This window comes from Takifugu rubripes, chromosome 13 (genome assembly GCF_901000725.2).
Source record: "Takifugu rubripes chromosome 13, fTakRub1.2, whole genome shotgun sequence".
Lineage (NCBI taxonomy): Eukaryota > Metazoa > Chordata > Actinopteri > Tetraodontiformes > Tetraodontidae > Takifugu > Takifugu rubripes.
This window is the reverse complement of record NC_042297.1, coordinates 7,219,281-7,236,628: the sequence shown is the minus strand read 5'-3', so window position 1 is coordinate 7,236,628 and position 17,348 is coordinate 7,219,281. Positions and strand designations below refer to the sequence as shown.

General features: G+C 42.3%; 2 protein-coding genes across 3 annotated transcripts in view; one reads left to right on the top strand and one right to left on the bottom strand.

The window, feature by feature from the left end:
• The window catches only part of mdga1 (MAM domain containing glycosylphosphatidylinositol anchor 1), a 116,941-nt gene extending 110,001 nt beyond the window's left edge, over window positions 1–6,940 (top strand). The window contains exon 18 of one of the 2 annotated variants that reach the window (XM_029846434.1): window positions 6,883–6,940. In XM_029846434.1, coding sequence (XP_029702294.1) covers window positions 6,883–6,914 — 32 coding nt within the window. In that variant the 3' untranslated portion in view covers window positions 6,915–6,940. The remainder of the gene's footprint in view (window positions 1–6,882) is intronic. The other variant, XM_029846436.1, reaches the window with a different exon arrangement.
• Window positions 6,941–10,386: 3,446 nt separating this feature from the next.
• Window positions 10,387–11,279, bottom strand: LOC115252096 (interaptin-like). The gene is made up of 2 exons (XM_029846460.1): window positions 11,243–11,279; window positions 10,387–11,107 (listed from the first exon to the last, which is right to left on the bottom strand). Exon 2 carries the CDS (start codon window positions 11,067–11,069, stop codon window positions 10,470–10,472), a length of 600 nt encoding a protein of 199 aa, XP_029702320.1. The 5' UTR covers window positions 11,070–11,107; window positions 11,243–11,279; the 3' UTR covers window positions 10,387–10,469.
• Between the last annotated feature and the right edge of the window lie 6,069 nt (window positions 11,280–17,348).

Below are 17,348 nucleotides of genomic sequence, written 5' to 3'. Positions count from 1 at the left end.
TTCAGTTCAAGCAACTGAAGATTGAAACAATGTCAGTTTCCTCCTTATTTAGCAGCTTTATCCAACTGTATAGAAACCATTTAAATATCAAAGCAAATTATTATGCATGGCCTTTATTGTGAAACCTAGCATCATTACGTCAGGGTAACCACAGTAGCAACATATATCACCTGGCTATCCTGGCAGTAGCCATCAGCAACAGAAGGTTGTGCAACTTTGAATTTTTAAAAACTGAAAAAAGCTGTAGACATTTTCAGACTTATTTGGGATGGTGGCTTTGTACAGCGATGAGGAGCTCTGGTTGAAAGTGGGAGTGCACACATTGTTTCTGACAGCACAAAGCATCTGAACACACAACTAATCAAATGTGTCTGACTGTATTAACTTTTACTTTACTGACATCACAAGATTACAAGAGCCTAATGCCCATTTATTGAGTGTCCAATGCCTCAGACAGCCAAATCTGTTGTATCACAAACTAAAGCCGTAGCAGCAGTTTAAACCTGGACACACTGGAGAGACACTCGTCTTCCAAACTAATGCAGATAGTTGATCCTTTCAGTTGATGTATTTCAGTATTTTGTCCAAGTCAAATATGTTTGTTATTTTGTAGTCTTGAGAACAAAAAAAGCTCCTGTTGAGTTAAAGTGGCTGCAATGACCTGATTTACAGCTTGGATTCACATCAGAAGTGCACTGACCTCAACACTGTCAGAACTGATTGGTAGTTAATGATTGATTCACCTTTTCTGTTCAGGGATTCTGCTTTGATATTTAACCAGGCCGAGTCCAACATAATCGAACCTTCGCACTTGTAAAACGATTAAATTTAACTCAGTTTCAGATTCTATTCAATCATATTGATCATGATAAACCAAAGATGTTTCCTGGTGAATTGGTGACCTGAGTAATTTGATTTGAAAAGCGTCTTTTGTGTTTGAGCTAACGGGTGCAGAGCGCCGTTCATTAAAAGAAGCAGTGTGGTTTTCTTCTTTCTGTTGGCAACATGCTCTTTAATCAGTGTGTTGAGTCCATGCGAGTGCACGTTCACACACACACACACACACACACACACACACACTTCATCACCTACAGCAGAAAGACAAGTTGACTGTTAACCTTCCATCTATTGTAACTGACCTTCAAGAGTCTGGGGTGGCACATTTTAGAAGGGTTCCTTTGGTGTGACACAATGTCTGCTGATTTGATGTGTTTTTGTTTAACTGTGACCTTTGCCTTCTTTCCCTCCCCACAAAATGAACACAGGTTGTTAGTGAAGGGAAAATATTTTAGTGTCATGATCCAAATGATTTCAGTCTTTCTTTCTAAAGTCGGCACTCCACAGCATCTTAACCTTTCACCCAGCAGCTTCAAATGGATAAGCCTTAAAACCTTACAAACTACTTTTGTAGGAGTCACTTTACTGCAGTCTCTCACTGTGACGATTGTTGTCCTCGCACGAGGGGTTGTGAAGCGCTGGGCTGCTCATGGCGACACAAAGTTGTGAAATGCACCTTTAATGTGAAGAAGTTGCAGAAGGTATCAAACAGTGCTGGTTGTTGTATATCTCTGTCATGTAATGAAGTATTTTAGAGGCAAGTATATTTGAAATATGACTGAAAGGTATGAATAAAGATGAATAAAACATTTTTTTGTGTTTGCAGATGAATAACATGCAGGTGGTCCTAGTGACCCACATATCCGACTTCTGGCTAAACACAACAGCATCTCTTATTATCTTGGGGATTCTTTATAATTAGATCACATACCATGGGTGGAATACAGCTTGTGGGCTAGATCAGGCCATCTCTGCAGACCTGTTCTCATAAAAATACCATGCTAACTATGCCACATGTGTACCAGCATGTTTGTGGCACTTTGTTTACTTTAACTGAGGTCCTTCTGTGGATACAAGACAGCAGATGTGTCGCCAATTCAGGTACAGCTTGGTAACATTAACAAAACACATGATCAAATCAAGTAGCATCAATAAGAGTCCAATCTAGCTGCCAGGTAACACATCTTTGTATCATGTGATTTTTTCTTGCATTTTGCACTCTATACAGAGCAATTAAAACGGATATAGTGTAACGGTGCTAATCCAAGTTCGGATTGACTATGAAACTCAGGGGAACTGGAGCATTTAAACTTGGACAGTGTGTGAGAAAATTATCCATGTTTGATAAATATCAGCAGCAGAAGTCAGAATCCTACTTTCGGACCAGTACAATTATCATCAGCCTATTATAGAACCTTAAAGTTATTGTGAAGTGAGTTAGAGTAAAGGGGATAAAGATAGATTCTTCCTGAAACACCATTATCAGTAGACAGGGCCTGTTCCTCTTCCATTTTGGAATTCCTTGCCACTGTTGCTGGCAAACTGTCCAGCGCCTTAGGAGCGGCAGGCGGCAACTCGTCCACACCGTGTTAGGTGTGCATGGGGAGCTACTGACGTCTCCTGGGGCAATTATCCGGCAGTGGAAGGAATACTTCCAGAAGCTCCTCAATCCTACCAACACGTATCCTCAAGGTGGAACAGAGTCGGATGACCAGGAGGTGGACCATCCAATTTCCAGAGCGGAAGTTGCCGAGGTAGTGAAACAGCTGCCCGGCAGCGGAGCTTCGGGAGCGGATGAGATTCGCCCGGGGTATCTTAAGGCTCTGGATGTTGTAGGGCTGTCCTGGTTGTCACGCCTCTGCAACATTGCGTGGACATCGGGGGCAGTGCCCTTGGACTGGCAGACCAGGCTGGTGGTCCCTCTTTTTAAGAGTGGGGACCAGAGGGTGTGTTCTAACTATAGGGGGATCACGCTCCTCAGCCTCCCTGGGAAAGTCTATGCCAGGGTGCTGGAAAAAAGGATTAGACTGATAGTTGAAACTCTGATCGAGGAGGAACAATGCGGGTTTCACTCGGGTCGTGGAACCACGGATCACCTCTTTACCCTTGCAGGGGTGCTTGAGGGGAGTTGGGAATTTGCCCAACCAGTCCACGTGTTTGTGGACTTGGGAAAAGGCTTATGACCGGGACCCCAGGAGCATCCTGTGGGGGGGTGCTCCGGGAATATGGGGTGGAAGGTCTCTTGACAAGGGCCGTCCAGTCCCTGTACCAAAGGAGCAGGAGTTGTAAGTCGGACTCGTTGCCAGTGAGGGTTGGACTCCACCAGGGCTGCCCTTTGTCACCGGTTCTGTTCATAACTTTTATGGACAGAATTTCTAGGTGCAGCCGGGGAGTGGAGGTTGTCGAGTTCGGTGGGCAGAAGATCTCGTCGCTGCTTTTTGCGGATGACGTAGTTCTTCTGGTGCCATCGAACAGGGACCTCCAACAAATGCTGGGACGGTTCGCGACCGAGTGTGAAGCGGCAGGGATGCGGATCAGCACCTCCAAATCAGAGTCCATGGTCCTCGCTCGGAAAAAGGTAGAGTGCCTTCTCCGGGTTGGGGAGGAGGTCCTGCCCCAATTGGAGGAGTTCAATTATCTTGGGATCTTGTTCACAAGTGAGGGTAGGATGGAACGGGAGATCGACAGGCGGATCGGAGCAGCGTCAGCAGTGATGCGGGCGCTTAACCGATCCGTCGTGGTGAAGAAGGAGCTGAGCCGGAAGGCAAAGCTCTCGATTTACCGGTCGATCTACGTCCCAGTCCTCACCTATGGCCATCAGCGCTGGGTGATGACCAAAGAACGAGATCACGGATACAAGTGGCTGAAGTGAGTTTCCTCCGCAGGGTGGCCGGGCTCAGCCTTAGGGATAGGGTGAGAAACTCGGACATCCGGGAGGGGCTCTTTGAAAAAGCTTATTGTTGTTAATTCTGTAGTTCCAGTTACTATCATAGATAGACAAATTATCATACTTAGGGGGTCGTCTAATCGTTAGGTCACATCTTAGCTATGCTGTTATAGGCCAAGGCTGCCGGGGTCCGGAAACATGATCACCTGACAGGCCTCTGTCACCCCACTGGGTCATGGTTTCCCCTCCTCTCCTTTCCTCTCCTTTCCTCCTCCTCATCAAGCAGACTAGTTATGATGATTCCTGTGTAGTTTGTTTTGCTTCTCCCCCACTCCCCTCTCTATTTATTTACATTTCGGAGCTGCATGATGACCTCCGGCCCCGCTTACCCATTGTATAGTGTATTTTTGTGTGTGTCTCTCCTCTCCTCTCCTCTCCTCTCCTCTCCTCTCCTCTCCTCTCCTCTCCTCTCCTCTCCTCTCCTCTCCTATCCCCCTCCCTCTCCTTCTCCTTCTCCTCCCCTCCCCTCTCCTCTTCCCCCTCCTTCTCCTTCTCCTCTCCTCTCCTCTCCTCTCCTCTCCTCTCCTCTCCTCTCCTCTCCTCTCCTCTCCTCTCCTCTCATCTCCTCTCCTCTCTCTTTACCCAGCCAGCCATCAGCAGGAGGGTCCCCCTACATGAGCCTGGTCCTGCTCAAGGTTTCTTCCTGTTAAAGGGGAATTTTTCCTTGCCACTGTTGCTTGTCTGGGGTTAGGCCCTGGGTTTCTGGAAAGTGCCTTGAAACAATTTTGATTGTATAAGACGCTATATAAATAAAGATTGAGATTGAAATTGGGCTCAGAGTAGAACCGCTACTCCTCCACATCGAGAGGAGTCAGTTGGGGTGGCTCGGGCATCTGGCTCGGATGCCTTCCGGACGCCTCCCTTTAGAGGTGTTCCGGACATGTCCCACCGGGAGGCGGCCTCGTGGCCGGCCCAGGACTAGGTGGAGAGATTAGATCTCTCGCCTGGCTTGGGAGCTGCTGGGGGTTTCCCCTGAAGAGTTGATGGAAGTGGCCGGGGAGAGGGCTGTCTGGGCATCCCTCCTGAAGCTGCTTCCCCCGCAACCCGGATCCGGATAAGTGGCAGAAAATGAAACGAAACATCATCAGAGACACAAACGCATGTTTCAGAACTCATTAATTATATTAATTTATGATCATTATTGAAATTAAATGGACATGTTTGACATTTCAGACACTAAATACATTAAGCATCATGGATTTGTGAATTTAATCTGGGACCTTCAACTGGGATTAGTATAGTAAATTATTGTATACTTGTGAAAGCTGCGATTGCAAATCAGGGTTATAAAATATATTGAGTTCTGAACACATCCCAATTTAAAATACTGTATAGTAATGTGTTGTAAAAAGCATATGACCTTTTTTATTTAAGGCCTGAAAAGACTGGAGCCTTCTTTCCCTTTTTCCATTTTCTGTAAATAAATTCTCTCCAAGTATCACCGCCCTCAATAACAAAAGTATTTGAATAATTTATATCAATTCTCTCTTCTATCTGTCTTCCCCTTATCCTCCTTGTCTACCCTTTAGTCTATTAGCAGGAAGATTTCCCCGCATGAGTCTAGTCCTGCTCGAGGTTTCTTCCTAGTAAAATAGTTTTTCCTGCCACTGTAGCTTGTTATACTTAATACTGATTGTAACAGACACTGATAAATAAAAATAAATAAATGCAAATTTAATGACATAAGTTGGAATTTGGGAGTAATGTCAGTAGGTTATAGAATAAATTATGTTCTTTTTACTCAAATCTATACCGTAAAATAGCAAGATCATAGAAAGTGATCATTTTGTAAAGGTCTCTTAATTTTGTCCAGAGTTGCTGAAGACCACAAATGGGTTTTCTTCAACCGCCACAGTGAGTTTTAGTAGAATCAATAGAGATTTCCCTGACACGACTGGTGTTCTCTCCTTTTTTCTGTGCTGCTGTAATATTCCACATATTTAACAATTGACGACATATTTAACAACAGCCCACAATCTTTCAGCACATGTCCACTTCCAACCTTCTCATCAATGTCTAATGCATAAAATTCCTAATGAAGTCACATCACAGCACTTAATTCACAATGTGGTGGTCGGGACTCATGTATGCTGCATATGTATCTTCTCACAGGCACTGAGCACATTGTCCTGCCTGGCTCGAGGTTCTCCACCTCAGTACCGGGTCCAGTGGCACTTGTCATCTGATATACATCCAGTAATAAAACTCTGGGTTTGACCTTGGTTCCAGATCTTCTCGTTTGTCAGCTTTCAGGTTCACCTGCTTGCCTCTTTCACCACTCATGTCTATGGTTGTTTGTTCCCACCCATGTGAGAGAAGTCCAGATGAAAATCAAATTAGTGGGAGCTCTTTCTCCTGGAGCAGGGCTGCATTTGTCATGAGTGACTGGGGAGGTTGGCTTTCTTCTTAATTCTGCACATCTAGTGGTCTCAGACATGTGGGGGGTGGGGGGTTTCATTAAAGAAGCAAACGTACATGTTCCCGAGGTTAAAATTCATAGAAGCCATTCACACATACCACCCCCTCACCCACTCACACCCTAGGGGCAATCACGTCTCCGCTCCTCCTTCTTGTTGCCTGTTCTTTCATGTCTGGAGTCAAGTCTGTTCACCATTGTCAGCAGGCCAACTACCTCCTAAAATAAATCAATGCGATCGCCTAATTTTTAAGCAGCCAGTGCTCTTCACACTGAGGTGAAGATGGGATGTAAAGTCACAGAGTGGGGCTAAATGATTGTTATTAAAGCCTCACCTGAGTACTTCCTCCTTATAAAGGTGGACTGCTTGCAGGTGCGTTTGATGCGCATGCCCAACAAAAGGCCTGTCAAACTGGCTCCAAAAACATTATTCTGTTCACTTGGAGTCAGTTTGACCCCAGTTGTGTCACAGGAAGAACGCGTAAAATCCACTTAGAAAAGCCCCTGCCCCCAGAGGGGGGACCCCAGAATCCTCTGGCTGTGAGATATCGGTGCTAACCACTGCACCTCAATGTGGCCCAAAAATCTTCTTTTTGTTTGCCTTTACTATGATTCCGATAAGTCATTGATGTATGTGCACACCGCAGTGTTTCACAGGAAGTTTCCTTTCTTTTCATTCCAGGGAGGGAAGAAATGGAGAAGACTTTATATTAAACACACATTGGAACATGTGCAACACCCTCAGAGGAGTGACAAATATACTGAGGTACCTTCTGTAATGCTTGAAGAGTAAAATTAATTTGTTTGATTTTCTAGGCGCTAGAGAACAAATGTGCTTTATTCCAGATTCTCCAAGTACAGAAAATAAGATTCTGTAAGTTTTTACCAATGTCCTCCTTACATTATTCATCAAATTCTGCTCCTCTGAGCCTCCTTTAAATGCTTCCTCAGTGGGGAAAAAAGAAGGTAGAACACTGAAATGCTCTGATAAATGTTTCAGGGTCTCGCGAGAACAATTTACTATTAAAGACTCATGGTTTCCTGAATATTAAAGAAAGGTCACATCTTCAAATGTTCACGCTGCATCTATATTTGCCTGGATTCCTGCTCATGGTCATGTAGACTGTATAAACTCAGTTTAAAGGATTAATCAGGTTTAGCTATCAGTCTGAAACTGGATAGATGTCACCAATGAAGATGAAAATCCCAGAAGTCTCCTTTGCAGGGGATAGCACATTCATGCTGACACAATTAAAACCAACTCAGCAGGGCTAAGATTATAATGACTGATCGCTGGGGAAACACACAGTGGTCCTGGGATTAGCACAGGGATCACTTCCTTAAACTTAGCAACAGCATTATCTGAAAGACATCTGCTATAGTAAAACTGTGCTCTGAGGATAGAAGCATCCTTAATCATAAATGTAAAAGTGATCAAAGAATGATCTGACAGGAGTGGGTTCTGAGGGAGCACTGACACATGTTCTACCTCAACACCATAAGTCAGAACTAGATCTAGGGTGTGGTTAAAGCTATGAGTTGGTTGGTTTATCTGCTGGAGGAAACCAACTGACTCAAGTAATGAAATGAAGCCATTTTATAAAGCTGTCATTTACAACATCTACATGGATATTAAAGTCTCCAATGACTTTGTCCGTTCTAAGGACCAAGTGAGATAAGTAATCAGAGAACTCAGATAGGAACTCTGAATGTGGCCCAGCAGGGGGCTGATATACAACTACAAACAGTGGCTTTTCTGCCTTCCAGTTCAGATGGGTGATGCCAAGAGTCAGGCTTTCAAATGAACTGGAGCCATATATGAGTGAATAGTGAAAAAAGTAAGGAAATACATTTGCATATTGCTGTTTCTATATATATTCTGTAGCATTGTCTGCGTTTGTGAGGGGGGAGGGCCCTGGTCAGAAGCTAATGCAGTTTGGGGGACCTTGATATGGTAACATCAAAGCCAGAGCCTGGACCAAGCAGCAGCTTTCAGGCAACAGCAAGAAGATGCATGTCTGCTCCTCTTGATAAAGGAGAAGCCTCCTACTGATTGTTAGCTAGGTTGCAGTAAAGTCCTTTAGTGTAGAGGCAAAAATGCAAAATATTTATTCGCCACATTGTTGCGTCAACATGAGGATGTTATCACTTGTTAGACCAAGTTCCACAAATGCATGTTCAAGAGTTTCCTCTGGGCTCCATGTGTCAAGAATCATGGTGCAAAAGGAAGAGAGGCCTGACTGTCACACTTCCTTTTAGGGTTGGAAAAATACATGATGAGCTGTCCTCATGAATACAGATGGAGATGTTGGCATCTCACTAGAATTAAAATGACTTCCATAACCATAAAATAATAACAACTATTGATCCACTCAGGCAAGGTCAAGCAGGAAGTGTACGACTGAGATCAACACAGACAGAGGCTGCATTGTTTAGAAAGCAAGCGTAATCACATTTGGATTTACAACACAATACCAATCCATTTTAGATCTGCTCCTGTGTAATCCCAGGTTAATACGGAACAAACAGGACAAAGACATTTAAAAGCATCCCTGCATCCTGCAGTAGAAAACCAAAGATTCCAATCAGCAAGTGCAGCTCAGTAAGTGACTGGTGATCAGATATTGGCATGCAAGTGTCAGATTGACTGCAACCGTTTTTAATTTCTTAAGGTCTACCATGAGGCACTTATGTAAAACACGCATTTGTGTAGCGAAACATGCAAAAGTGTTTAATCCTGCAACCAAAACAATATGAAGACATATTGTTTTAAACAATATGAAGACATATTGTTTTAGGAATATTTCACAGAATTTTTAAAAAAAATGTTAGATGTTAAATGTTGTTAAATGAAGCTACGTTTGTCTCTTTGTGACCTACATGAAGCTTTTTATCCTTTTTAGTTAATAAAAAAGCTTCATGTATTTAGTTTAATGAGGTCACGAAGAGACATACGTAGCTTCATTTAGCAAGTCTGACTTTTGGAAAACAACAGTCATCCATCCTTATTAACATATGAACCACAATGCAAGCTCCCCATCAATGACTAAATGCCCGCACACATGAATGAAGGTAGGAAGTTCAGGCCAGCTGACTGTTTCTCTGTTCATGCACACAAGGAGCCCTTCGTTAGAGCCTCAATAGTGAGGATCTAAAGTAAAGAAGGAAATATTTGGTGACTGCAGGCTGCAGCTGACAACTCAACACTCAGCAATAAGTGTAGTTCTGTAGTTTAACATCTTGGTATAATCTTGGTTCCTAATTAGTCCTCTGTGCACCAGAAAAATGGAAAATCAGAGATTAATCTTTTTTGTCACCCTGACTCATTGCAAATACTCTATTTATCTCATTTTGAGATCATCTGGAACTTTGTTTTATTGTGGGGGGTTTTCAGTTCAGTATGAAAACTATACATGAAAGACTCCAACTGGTTTGCATTTCTTTAAATCGTCTCATTGTAATTATTGGAGCATTCACTCACAAATGTCACTGAAAATAAACACCTTTCAGTAAAATTACACTTTATTAATATTTCCTTGAGCCATCACATGCAATACTAGTCTTTCTGTTTACTCATCACTATCCATGGCTGCTTTAGCTTCACTTTTAGGATGTTTGTGGAATACAAGGGAATGATTCAACACTCTAAAAGTTCAAGACTTCAGACTCAATTTCACCACTTTGTTTCAGTCTCGTATCTTTTGTTTTCTGATTTTCTGACCGTGAACCAATTTTTATTCATATCTTTCCCACAGACAAGCTGTGTCTGAGTAATTAAGCCAGCAGCTTTAATACTGGTGAATTAGTCTCATACAAACACTCAGTGAATCGGCCTCTTATCTGTTTCTGTTTGCGCACTCACTCCATTACTGTGCTCACGTGCACACACAAGTCCACTGAAACACACACAAGTACACACACCAGCATTATAAAGTGTTGAGTCCACATCAGTGTTGACCAGATAACCAACATTTTGCTGTTTGTTTGCTATGGTGCTAACAGACAGATAACAGTCCCAATAATGACCTGTGTGATCTCTTATCTTTTACATTTGTTGCTGCGTAGAAACTTTTAATCTCATTCTCATCAGATAAAAGGTGCAGCTGTGTTGGTGTTCAGAACTTTAAACAGTTTTTCCTGTTTTTAATACAAAAGCAAGATTTTTAGATTTATAAACTACAATTAACTTTATTTTCAGGTAGTAAACAGTGTTAAAATGAGGAAGTAGCTAGCCATCAGTGCATCCAACCAAAAGACTGTTGAGCCACATTAGATGAGTTCTTCTGACATAGAGCTCCTTGTCCAGCTGCGTAATAGTCTGAGCAAAGGACAGAGGTCACCCTTCTTCACAGGCATGTCTTGACTGGAGGTCTCCCTCTTCCTAAATATGAATTTGAAGAAATTCCACTTGTTTTCATTTTCCTCTTTATTTAATTTCACATTCGCTTGTTTCTCTTTGATGTCCTGCAGTTCTTTGTCCTTCTGTAGGAGCTGCTGCTCCAACTGCGTCACTCTGGCCTGCAGGTAATTCTGCTGGAGAACATGGTTCTGCTTGTCCAGTATGGCTGCTTCAATCTGCATAACCGTCTCATCCCGGATAGCCCCAGACTTTGCCTTCTGGAGCTCCTCCTTAGATTTCATCAGCTTGAACTGTTTGTTTAAGTCACACTGGAGCCTGTCGATCCTGTAACAGAGCTTTGCTCTTTGCTGAACCCATTCAGACTTTTCCTCAGCTGAGCGTTTGTTTCGCTCCTGTGCTCGCTCCAGTTTTCTCCTCAGGCTAAGGATCTCTGATTGGAAATCCTGTGTTTTGGGGTCAGAGGATTGACTTTGCTCTTCTGTTTGGGTTCCAAAATCAGTCTTCAACATGTTGCAGCTGTGATCTCTGGTTGTAAGTCCACAGTATTCTGTATAGTTATGAGGGTAATTAGCTCAAACATAAGCTCAAATAACAAACATTAAAACATTAAATGGCACACATACAGTAATGATATGATTATGAATTAAAACAATATCGACTAGAAAACACTCAGAGAGCAGACCTCAACAAATCAGGCACCTGGAGACAGATGAGTTGTCTTCCTTTAATAGAGGATGTTCAACTTAAAAACACAAATTAACCGAGAATAAGGGTAATAGTTATACAAGGTTATATAACAAAGCATATGTTGCTTTATGATGAAAGACCCTTGGTCTTGCTCTTTCAAAGATCAAAGTATCTTCAGAATCTAAAGGTCAATTAAATCCATTCAAAACGTTATTTTGCTAACTCACAGAAAACATGGAAAGATGGACTTTATCCTAACAGTGATGGGTAGGGTATGATTTTATAACCCTTTGGAGATTATTATTTCAGTCTCATTATTTAGCACTATTTAGATTTTGTTAGTAGCACGTTCGATTCAGAATCTAAGAATGTTCAGTGATGCATACTGTAAATGACTTTATTGGTAAACATTCAAGTTGCTCTGGACTGACAATTATTTTGAGATTTATGACTGTCTTAGACTGGTGAAAATCATGCCCGTTTGCTTGGTTCCGATCTCTATTGCTATGTTATTTCTTCTACCACAGAGTTTATGCTCCAAACAACTGTGGCTGTGTCCATTAGTATTTTCACATTTAATGGATTTTAAATCAAAACTCGAGGCTTAATTTTCTATTTCTTCATTGCAAATTTCAGGAGATAATGAAGAAGTACTTACCTAACCATGAACCAGCCAATACACTAACCCAAACTAACCCTAACCCAACCCCAACACTAACTCTTACCCTAACGGTTAGGTTTAGGGTTAGTGTTAGGGCCTAACCCAACCCTAACACTAACCCTAAAGGATGTGGATTGCCGAACTAGGCACAACACCAAACTGTCTCAACAAACACTGTTAGAACACTGTAATAATTATCTTTTAACCTAAAATGTATTTTTATAACCCTAACCGTAACCCTAAAAATATATTTACTCTTTTTATAAAATTATTTGCCCAAAGACCAAATAGTTTGATAAAAAGAGGAATTCTGTCAGAGAGGAACGATGAGAAGATCGCTGGTTTGAGAGGGGTGTCAAGGAAGCCATTCATGTCAAATTGGAAAAAACATCCTTAAACAGTGGGTTGTGGGCTAAGGCACTTCCTATCACCCACATACAATGCAGTCCTCCACTCCTAACAACAAACCAAATGTTCACACCATCTCAGGAGACCTATCGACTCACCACCATGTGAGCCAGCAGAAAGGGGAGATTGACCAACTGAAACTAGGTCAATGACCCTACCAATGGCCCTACCAATGAGCCTGCCAATGACTCTCAGGTGACAGATCATTAGCATGCTAATGGTCCACAAGGGCTATATTTTCAAGCTCTGTCCCCAGCAAGTTCAGAACTGAAGAAACCTTCTGGATAGAAGGCGAAATGTCTTCAAAAGAGAAGAAAAAGAGTCCAGTTAACACAGAAAACTACTTTGGATAACTATGACCTGGATGACTGAGAATCTACACTGAATCTACACTGAGAATCCCTTCCTTGCCCTCCTGGGCGGCACCGCCCAGGAGTCCTTCAGACTCGGATCTCGGCAACAGTGACCTGTTTCTTAGATTTCCATGAAATAGGCGGTCCGCTGTCAGTTAAGCTCACACAAAACCCTGTGGTGCTTCTCCTGTCACTCAAATCGGCTCCCCAATCAGAGTCGCTGTAGGCACTGATTTTTAGGTTTGTCTTCGATTTTCCAGAACAATGCTTGTGATCCATTGTTCCCTTCAAATATCTCAGTACATGTTTGGCAGTTAGCCAGTGTTTTTCATTTGGTTCAGACAAATGCTGTGATAATCTGCTCACTATCCAACATAAGTCAGGTCTTGTACATGTCATTATGTAAATAAGGCTTCCCGTCAATTCACGATACATCCTTGCATCAACTGGATCAGCTTCACTGTGATGATCGAGCTTTTGTTCACATGGTGTAGACCTTAATTTACAGTCAAACATTCCAAATTTTTCCAGTACCTTACTGATATATTTGCTCTGGCTCATTTTTATAACTCCTTCACCCTGTTTAAAGTCAATGCCTAAAAAATTTCTTATTTTTCCTAGGTCTTTCATTTTGAATTTTGCAGCAAGTGTTTTCTTGGTATCGGATAGTAATTCATCATTAGTTGCAGCAATAATAAGGTCATCGACCCATATTATTAATATTGCTCTCTCTTTTCCTGCTTGCTTAGTGTACACACAATGGTCGGCTGGATTTTGCACAAAACCATTTTTACATAGGTGGTTACTTAGCATCAGGTTCCAATTCCTACCGGATTGCTTCAAGCCATACAGTGATTTGTTCAGTTTACACACGAGTTTTTCACCAATGTCTGAGCGTTGCTCAAAACCTTTGGGTTGTTCAATATACAGTTCACAATCGATAGGAGCATGTAGATATGCTGTCTTGATGTCCATCTGATATACATTAAGATCATGTTGTGCTGCCACTTGCATCAAAGCATGAATCGAAGTCAGATTTGCTGTTGGAGAGAAAGTTTCCTTGTAATCTACTCCCATCACTTGGTTATAACCTTTAGCAACATATCTTGCTTTGTAGGTCTTTGTTTCATCAGCACTATTTTTGATGGCATAGACCCACCTACCCCCCACTGCATGTTTACCTTCTGGTAGACAAGTCAATGTGAATGTATCATTTTCATTAAGAGAGTCTATCTCTTCTTTCATAGCTTTAGCCCAAGCATCTGAGTTGGATGAACTAATAGCTTCTTTGAAGGTTTGGGGCACATCGTATGTTCTGTAACAATAGTCAATATCCTCTGTTAACATCTGGTCACTTATTTCAGATACATAATCAGAGAGGTACAATGGTGTTTTTCTTTCTCTTTTAGGGTATCGAGACTCGCAACCTCCTCCCTCTATCTGAATTTGTTGTTCATCAGAAGTCTCTGTCAGAGAAATTCCTTTCTCTTCTTCCATTAAATCTGCACTTGGCATGGTAGACTCATCTCTTCTTCTGTCAACATCATCGCCAATTATTGTCAGATCAGTCTGGGTTTCTTGTTCAGCAACATTTCTTGTAGCAAACTTGACAAGTCGATGCTTCATTACTTTCTTTGTATCTGGGTAATAGACTAGATACGATGGACTATTTTTGTCATATCCCACAAAAATTCCCTTATCACATCGTGAGTCTAATTTCTTTTTGTCATGTCTATATGCAAAGCATGTAGAACCAAAAATCCTCATCTTGGAAAGGTTTGGTTTCTTTCCTGTCAACATGAAGAAAGGGGTTTGTTTCGTCCTGGTATTGAAACACCTGTTGCGTATCACCGCAGCAGTCATTACAGCGTACGTCCATAACTCTATTGGTAGGTTGCTTTCTATGATCATGCACCTTGCCATGTCAAATAAGGTTCGCCAATTTCTCTCCGCGGTGCCGTTTTGATGTGGTGAATACGGTGCGGAGGACTCGTGTCTTATGCTGTTTTTGTTAAGCAAAGCTTGAAACTCTTTTCCTGTGAACTCTGTGCCGTTGTCTGTTCTAACACACTTCACATTTCCATAAGGAGCAACATCAGCAAAAAATCTTTCAGTCGCCTTTACAGTGTCATTTTTAGCTTTGAGAAAATACACGAATACTGTACTGGAATAGTCATCAGTAAATGCTAGTGTATATCTGAATCCATCTTTAGCAACTGGATCAACAGGGCCAGCTAGATCGGCATGGACTAGTTCAAGTGGTGATTTTGCTCGTGTATCTGGCTCTCTGTTCCTGGTTTGGACAAATTTTCCTTGTGTGCAGATATCACAACTCAGTTTGGATTTATCCACTTTACCGTTACCGTATTTTCACAACCATAAGGCGCGCCGTATTATAGGGCGCACCTTCAATTAACAGCCTATTTTAGAAATATTTTCATACACAGGGCGCACCGTGTTATAAGGCGCATAGTATAGAAACTGCGTAGTGCCTGTGGTTTCATGACGCGTTCACTAGATCGAGCTGCGCTAAAAGGAATGTCAATAAAACAGCCAGATAAGTCAGTCAAACTTTATTAATAGAATACAAACCGTCGTTCTCACAACTCTATTCACTCCCAAAACGAATAAACAGCTGTTTTATTATTTTTCCCGAGTGACGTAGTGTTTTCGCGTAACACAGTTCGTTTAACACTAGAAGTCCCAGAGAGCGGCCATTTGGCCTTTTTACCTAGAAAACCCACAAGACGGCCAATTGGCCCCAAGTCCCCCCTGTGGACACTCATTTTGTTATGGAAATGTGGCTGTTAGTGGCACACGGCTGGAGCCACTTGAACCTGTGTGGGGGAGGGGACATACCTTACAGCTCAGGAGGTTCTTTTGAGAGCAAGCTTTAGTTGTGAGATGGATAAATACCTCAGTTAACATAGCCATAAAGACTTAAACTGGACTATGAGCTGTATGCAGTGGAAAGGATCAACAGGAAGGAAGGGATCAACACACTGACATTTATTGTTAAAAAAACAAAACATATTTACAAAGAATGAAAAAGCAACTTTTTCCCAGTTTTGGTGTGGAGGGTTGTTGCAGAAGTAATTGTTATTTTTGTGCTAAAAATAGTAAAAAAGAAAAAGAAACCCAAGCATATTTACAAAGAATGAAAAACCATGCATTATGAGTGAAATACATTTGAGCAGTCACTCACAATCCTGGCACTGCCATTGCTCCTTTCGGCATTTCCCACATGTATATCGGTAGCAGTCAACACAGCGCACAGTTGCGTGATTGTCCCTACATTTAATTTTAGCCTGACACTTGGCTCTTTTTCCTAGTTGTGATGTGGAGGGTTGTTGCCGAAATAATTGTTCCTTTTGGGCCTTTTTCTTACCCAAGTGGGTTTGAGCCAACTCTCTTGCAAGCTCCAGCAGGAAATCCACCCGTCTCTCCTGCCTCCCGGTGCATAACTGATAGAGCACGTGTGCATTCAGTGCTGCCATATCTATCATGTTATAGAACACTGCTACTGGCCAGCGCCGTGTTCCTGCGCGGACAGTGTACTCTCGCACCATCTGGTCCATGACATCGACGCCGCACTTTGTTGTGTTGTAGAGTGTGATGGTGTTTGGCTTCTTTTTGGTGGTATCCTGTGTCTGAATCATGCTGTGCATGCTGCTGAGAACAGCTGCTGAAGCGATAGTCCATGTGCACTGAGGTATTTATCCATCAAACAATTGTCTGGTTGCAGTCGATGAGTCGTTATGGTCACATGGGACATTCACAGGTCCACAATTTAGAATAGAATGTGTTTTTGTCTGTGTAGATTCTCAATCATCCAGGTCATTGTATCATTGTAGTTTTCTCTGTCAACTGGACTGGGTTTCTTCTCTTGAAGACATTTCGCCTTCTATCCAGAAGGCTTCTTCAGTTCTGAGTGAATGTGTTTTTATTCCTCATTCTCTGTAAGGTGTGACCCCCTCACCCCACACACTGCCACTAACAGCCTCATTACCATAACAAAATGAGTGATTAGTGTATTCGGGAAAAGTGGTCAGGCCAAATGGCCTCTGTGTGGGTCTTCTACGTAGACAGAAAAATGCTGGGACTTCTAGTGTTAATAACAGCGAGTTATAACAGGCAGTGCAACATTTTTATCACAAGTGGATAGTGGAGTTTAATAAATCTTCGATTTAGTGCAACATTTTTATCACGTAGTACCGTTGCGGTAAATCAAACGTTAGTGCAAACACAATATACGGTAACTCGAACTCTCGAAGTAGTGCAAAGCGATAGCAATAGCAATATAACAATAGCAATATAACAACGTTGTTCAAACGGTAATTTCCATATTCACAGTATGACCAGCCTTGTTAAGTTGTAAACACACAAAAGAAACACGTAAAGATCACTTTATCAGTTCATTCCTCATCCAGGAATCCCTCGAATTCTTCTTCTTCGGTGTCCGAATTGAACAGTTGTGCTAATACGGCGTCCAACATGGCCGGCTCCGTCTCGTCAAAGTCGTCATCAGGGTCGGTGTCGCTGGTGTTGTCTGGCATTTCAGTGACAATCCCTGCCTTCCCGAAAGCTCGGACCACGGTCGATGCCCAGGCATTTACGATCCACTGGCAGATAGTGACGTATGACGCTCGGCGCAGTCTCCCCGTCTTGGTGAACGTGTG

What these genes read in the sequence shown, in the direction of transcription:
- LOC115252096 (XM_029846460.1), bottom strand. Translation starts at nt 11,069, where the DNA reads ATGTTGAAGACTGATTTTGGAACCCAAACAGAAGAGCAAAGTCAATCC.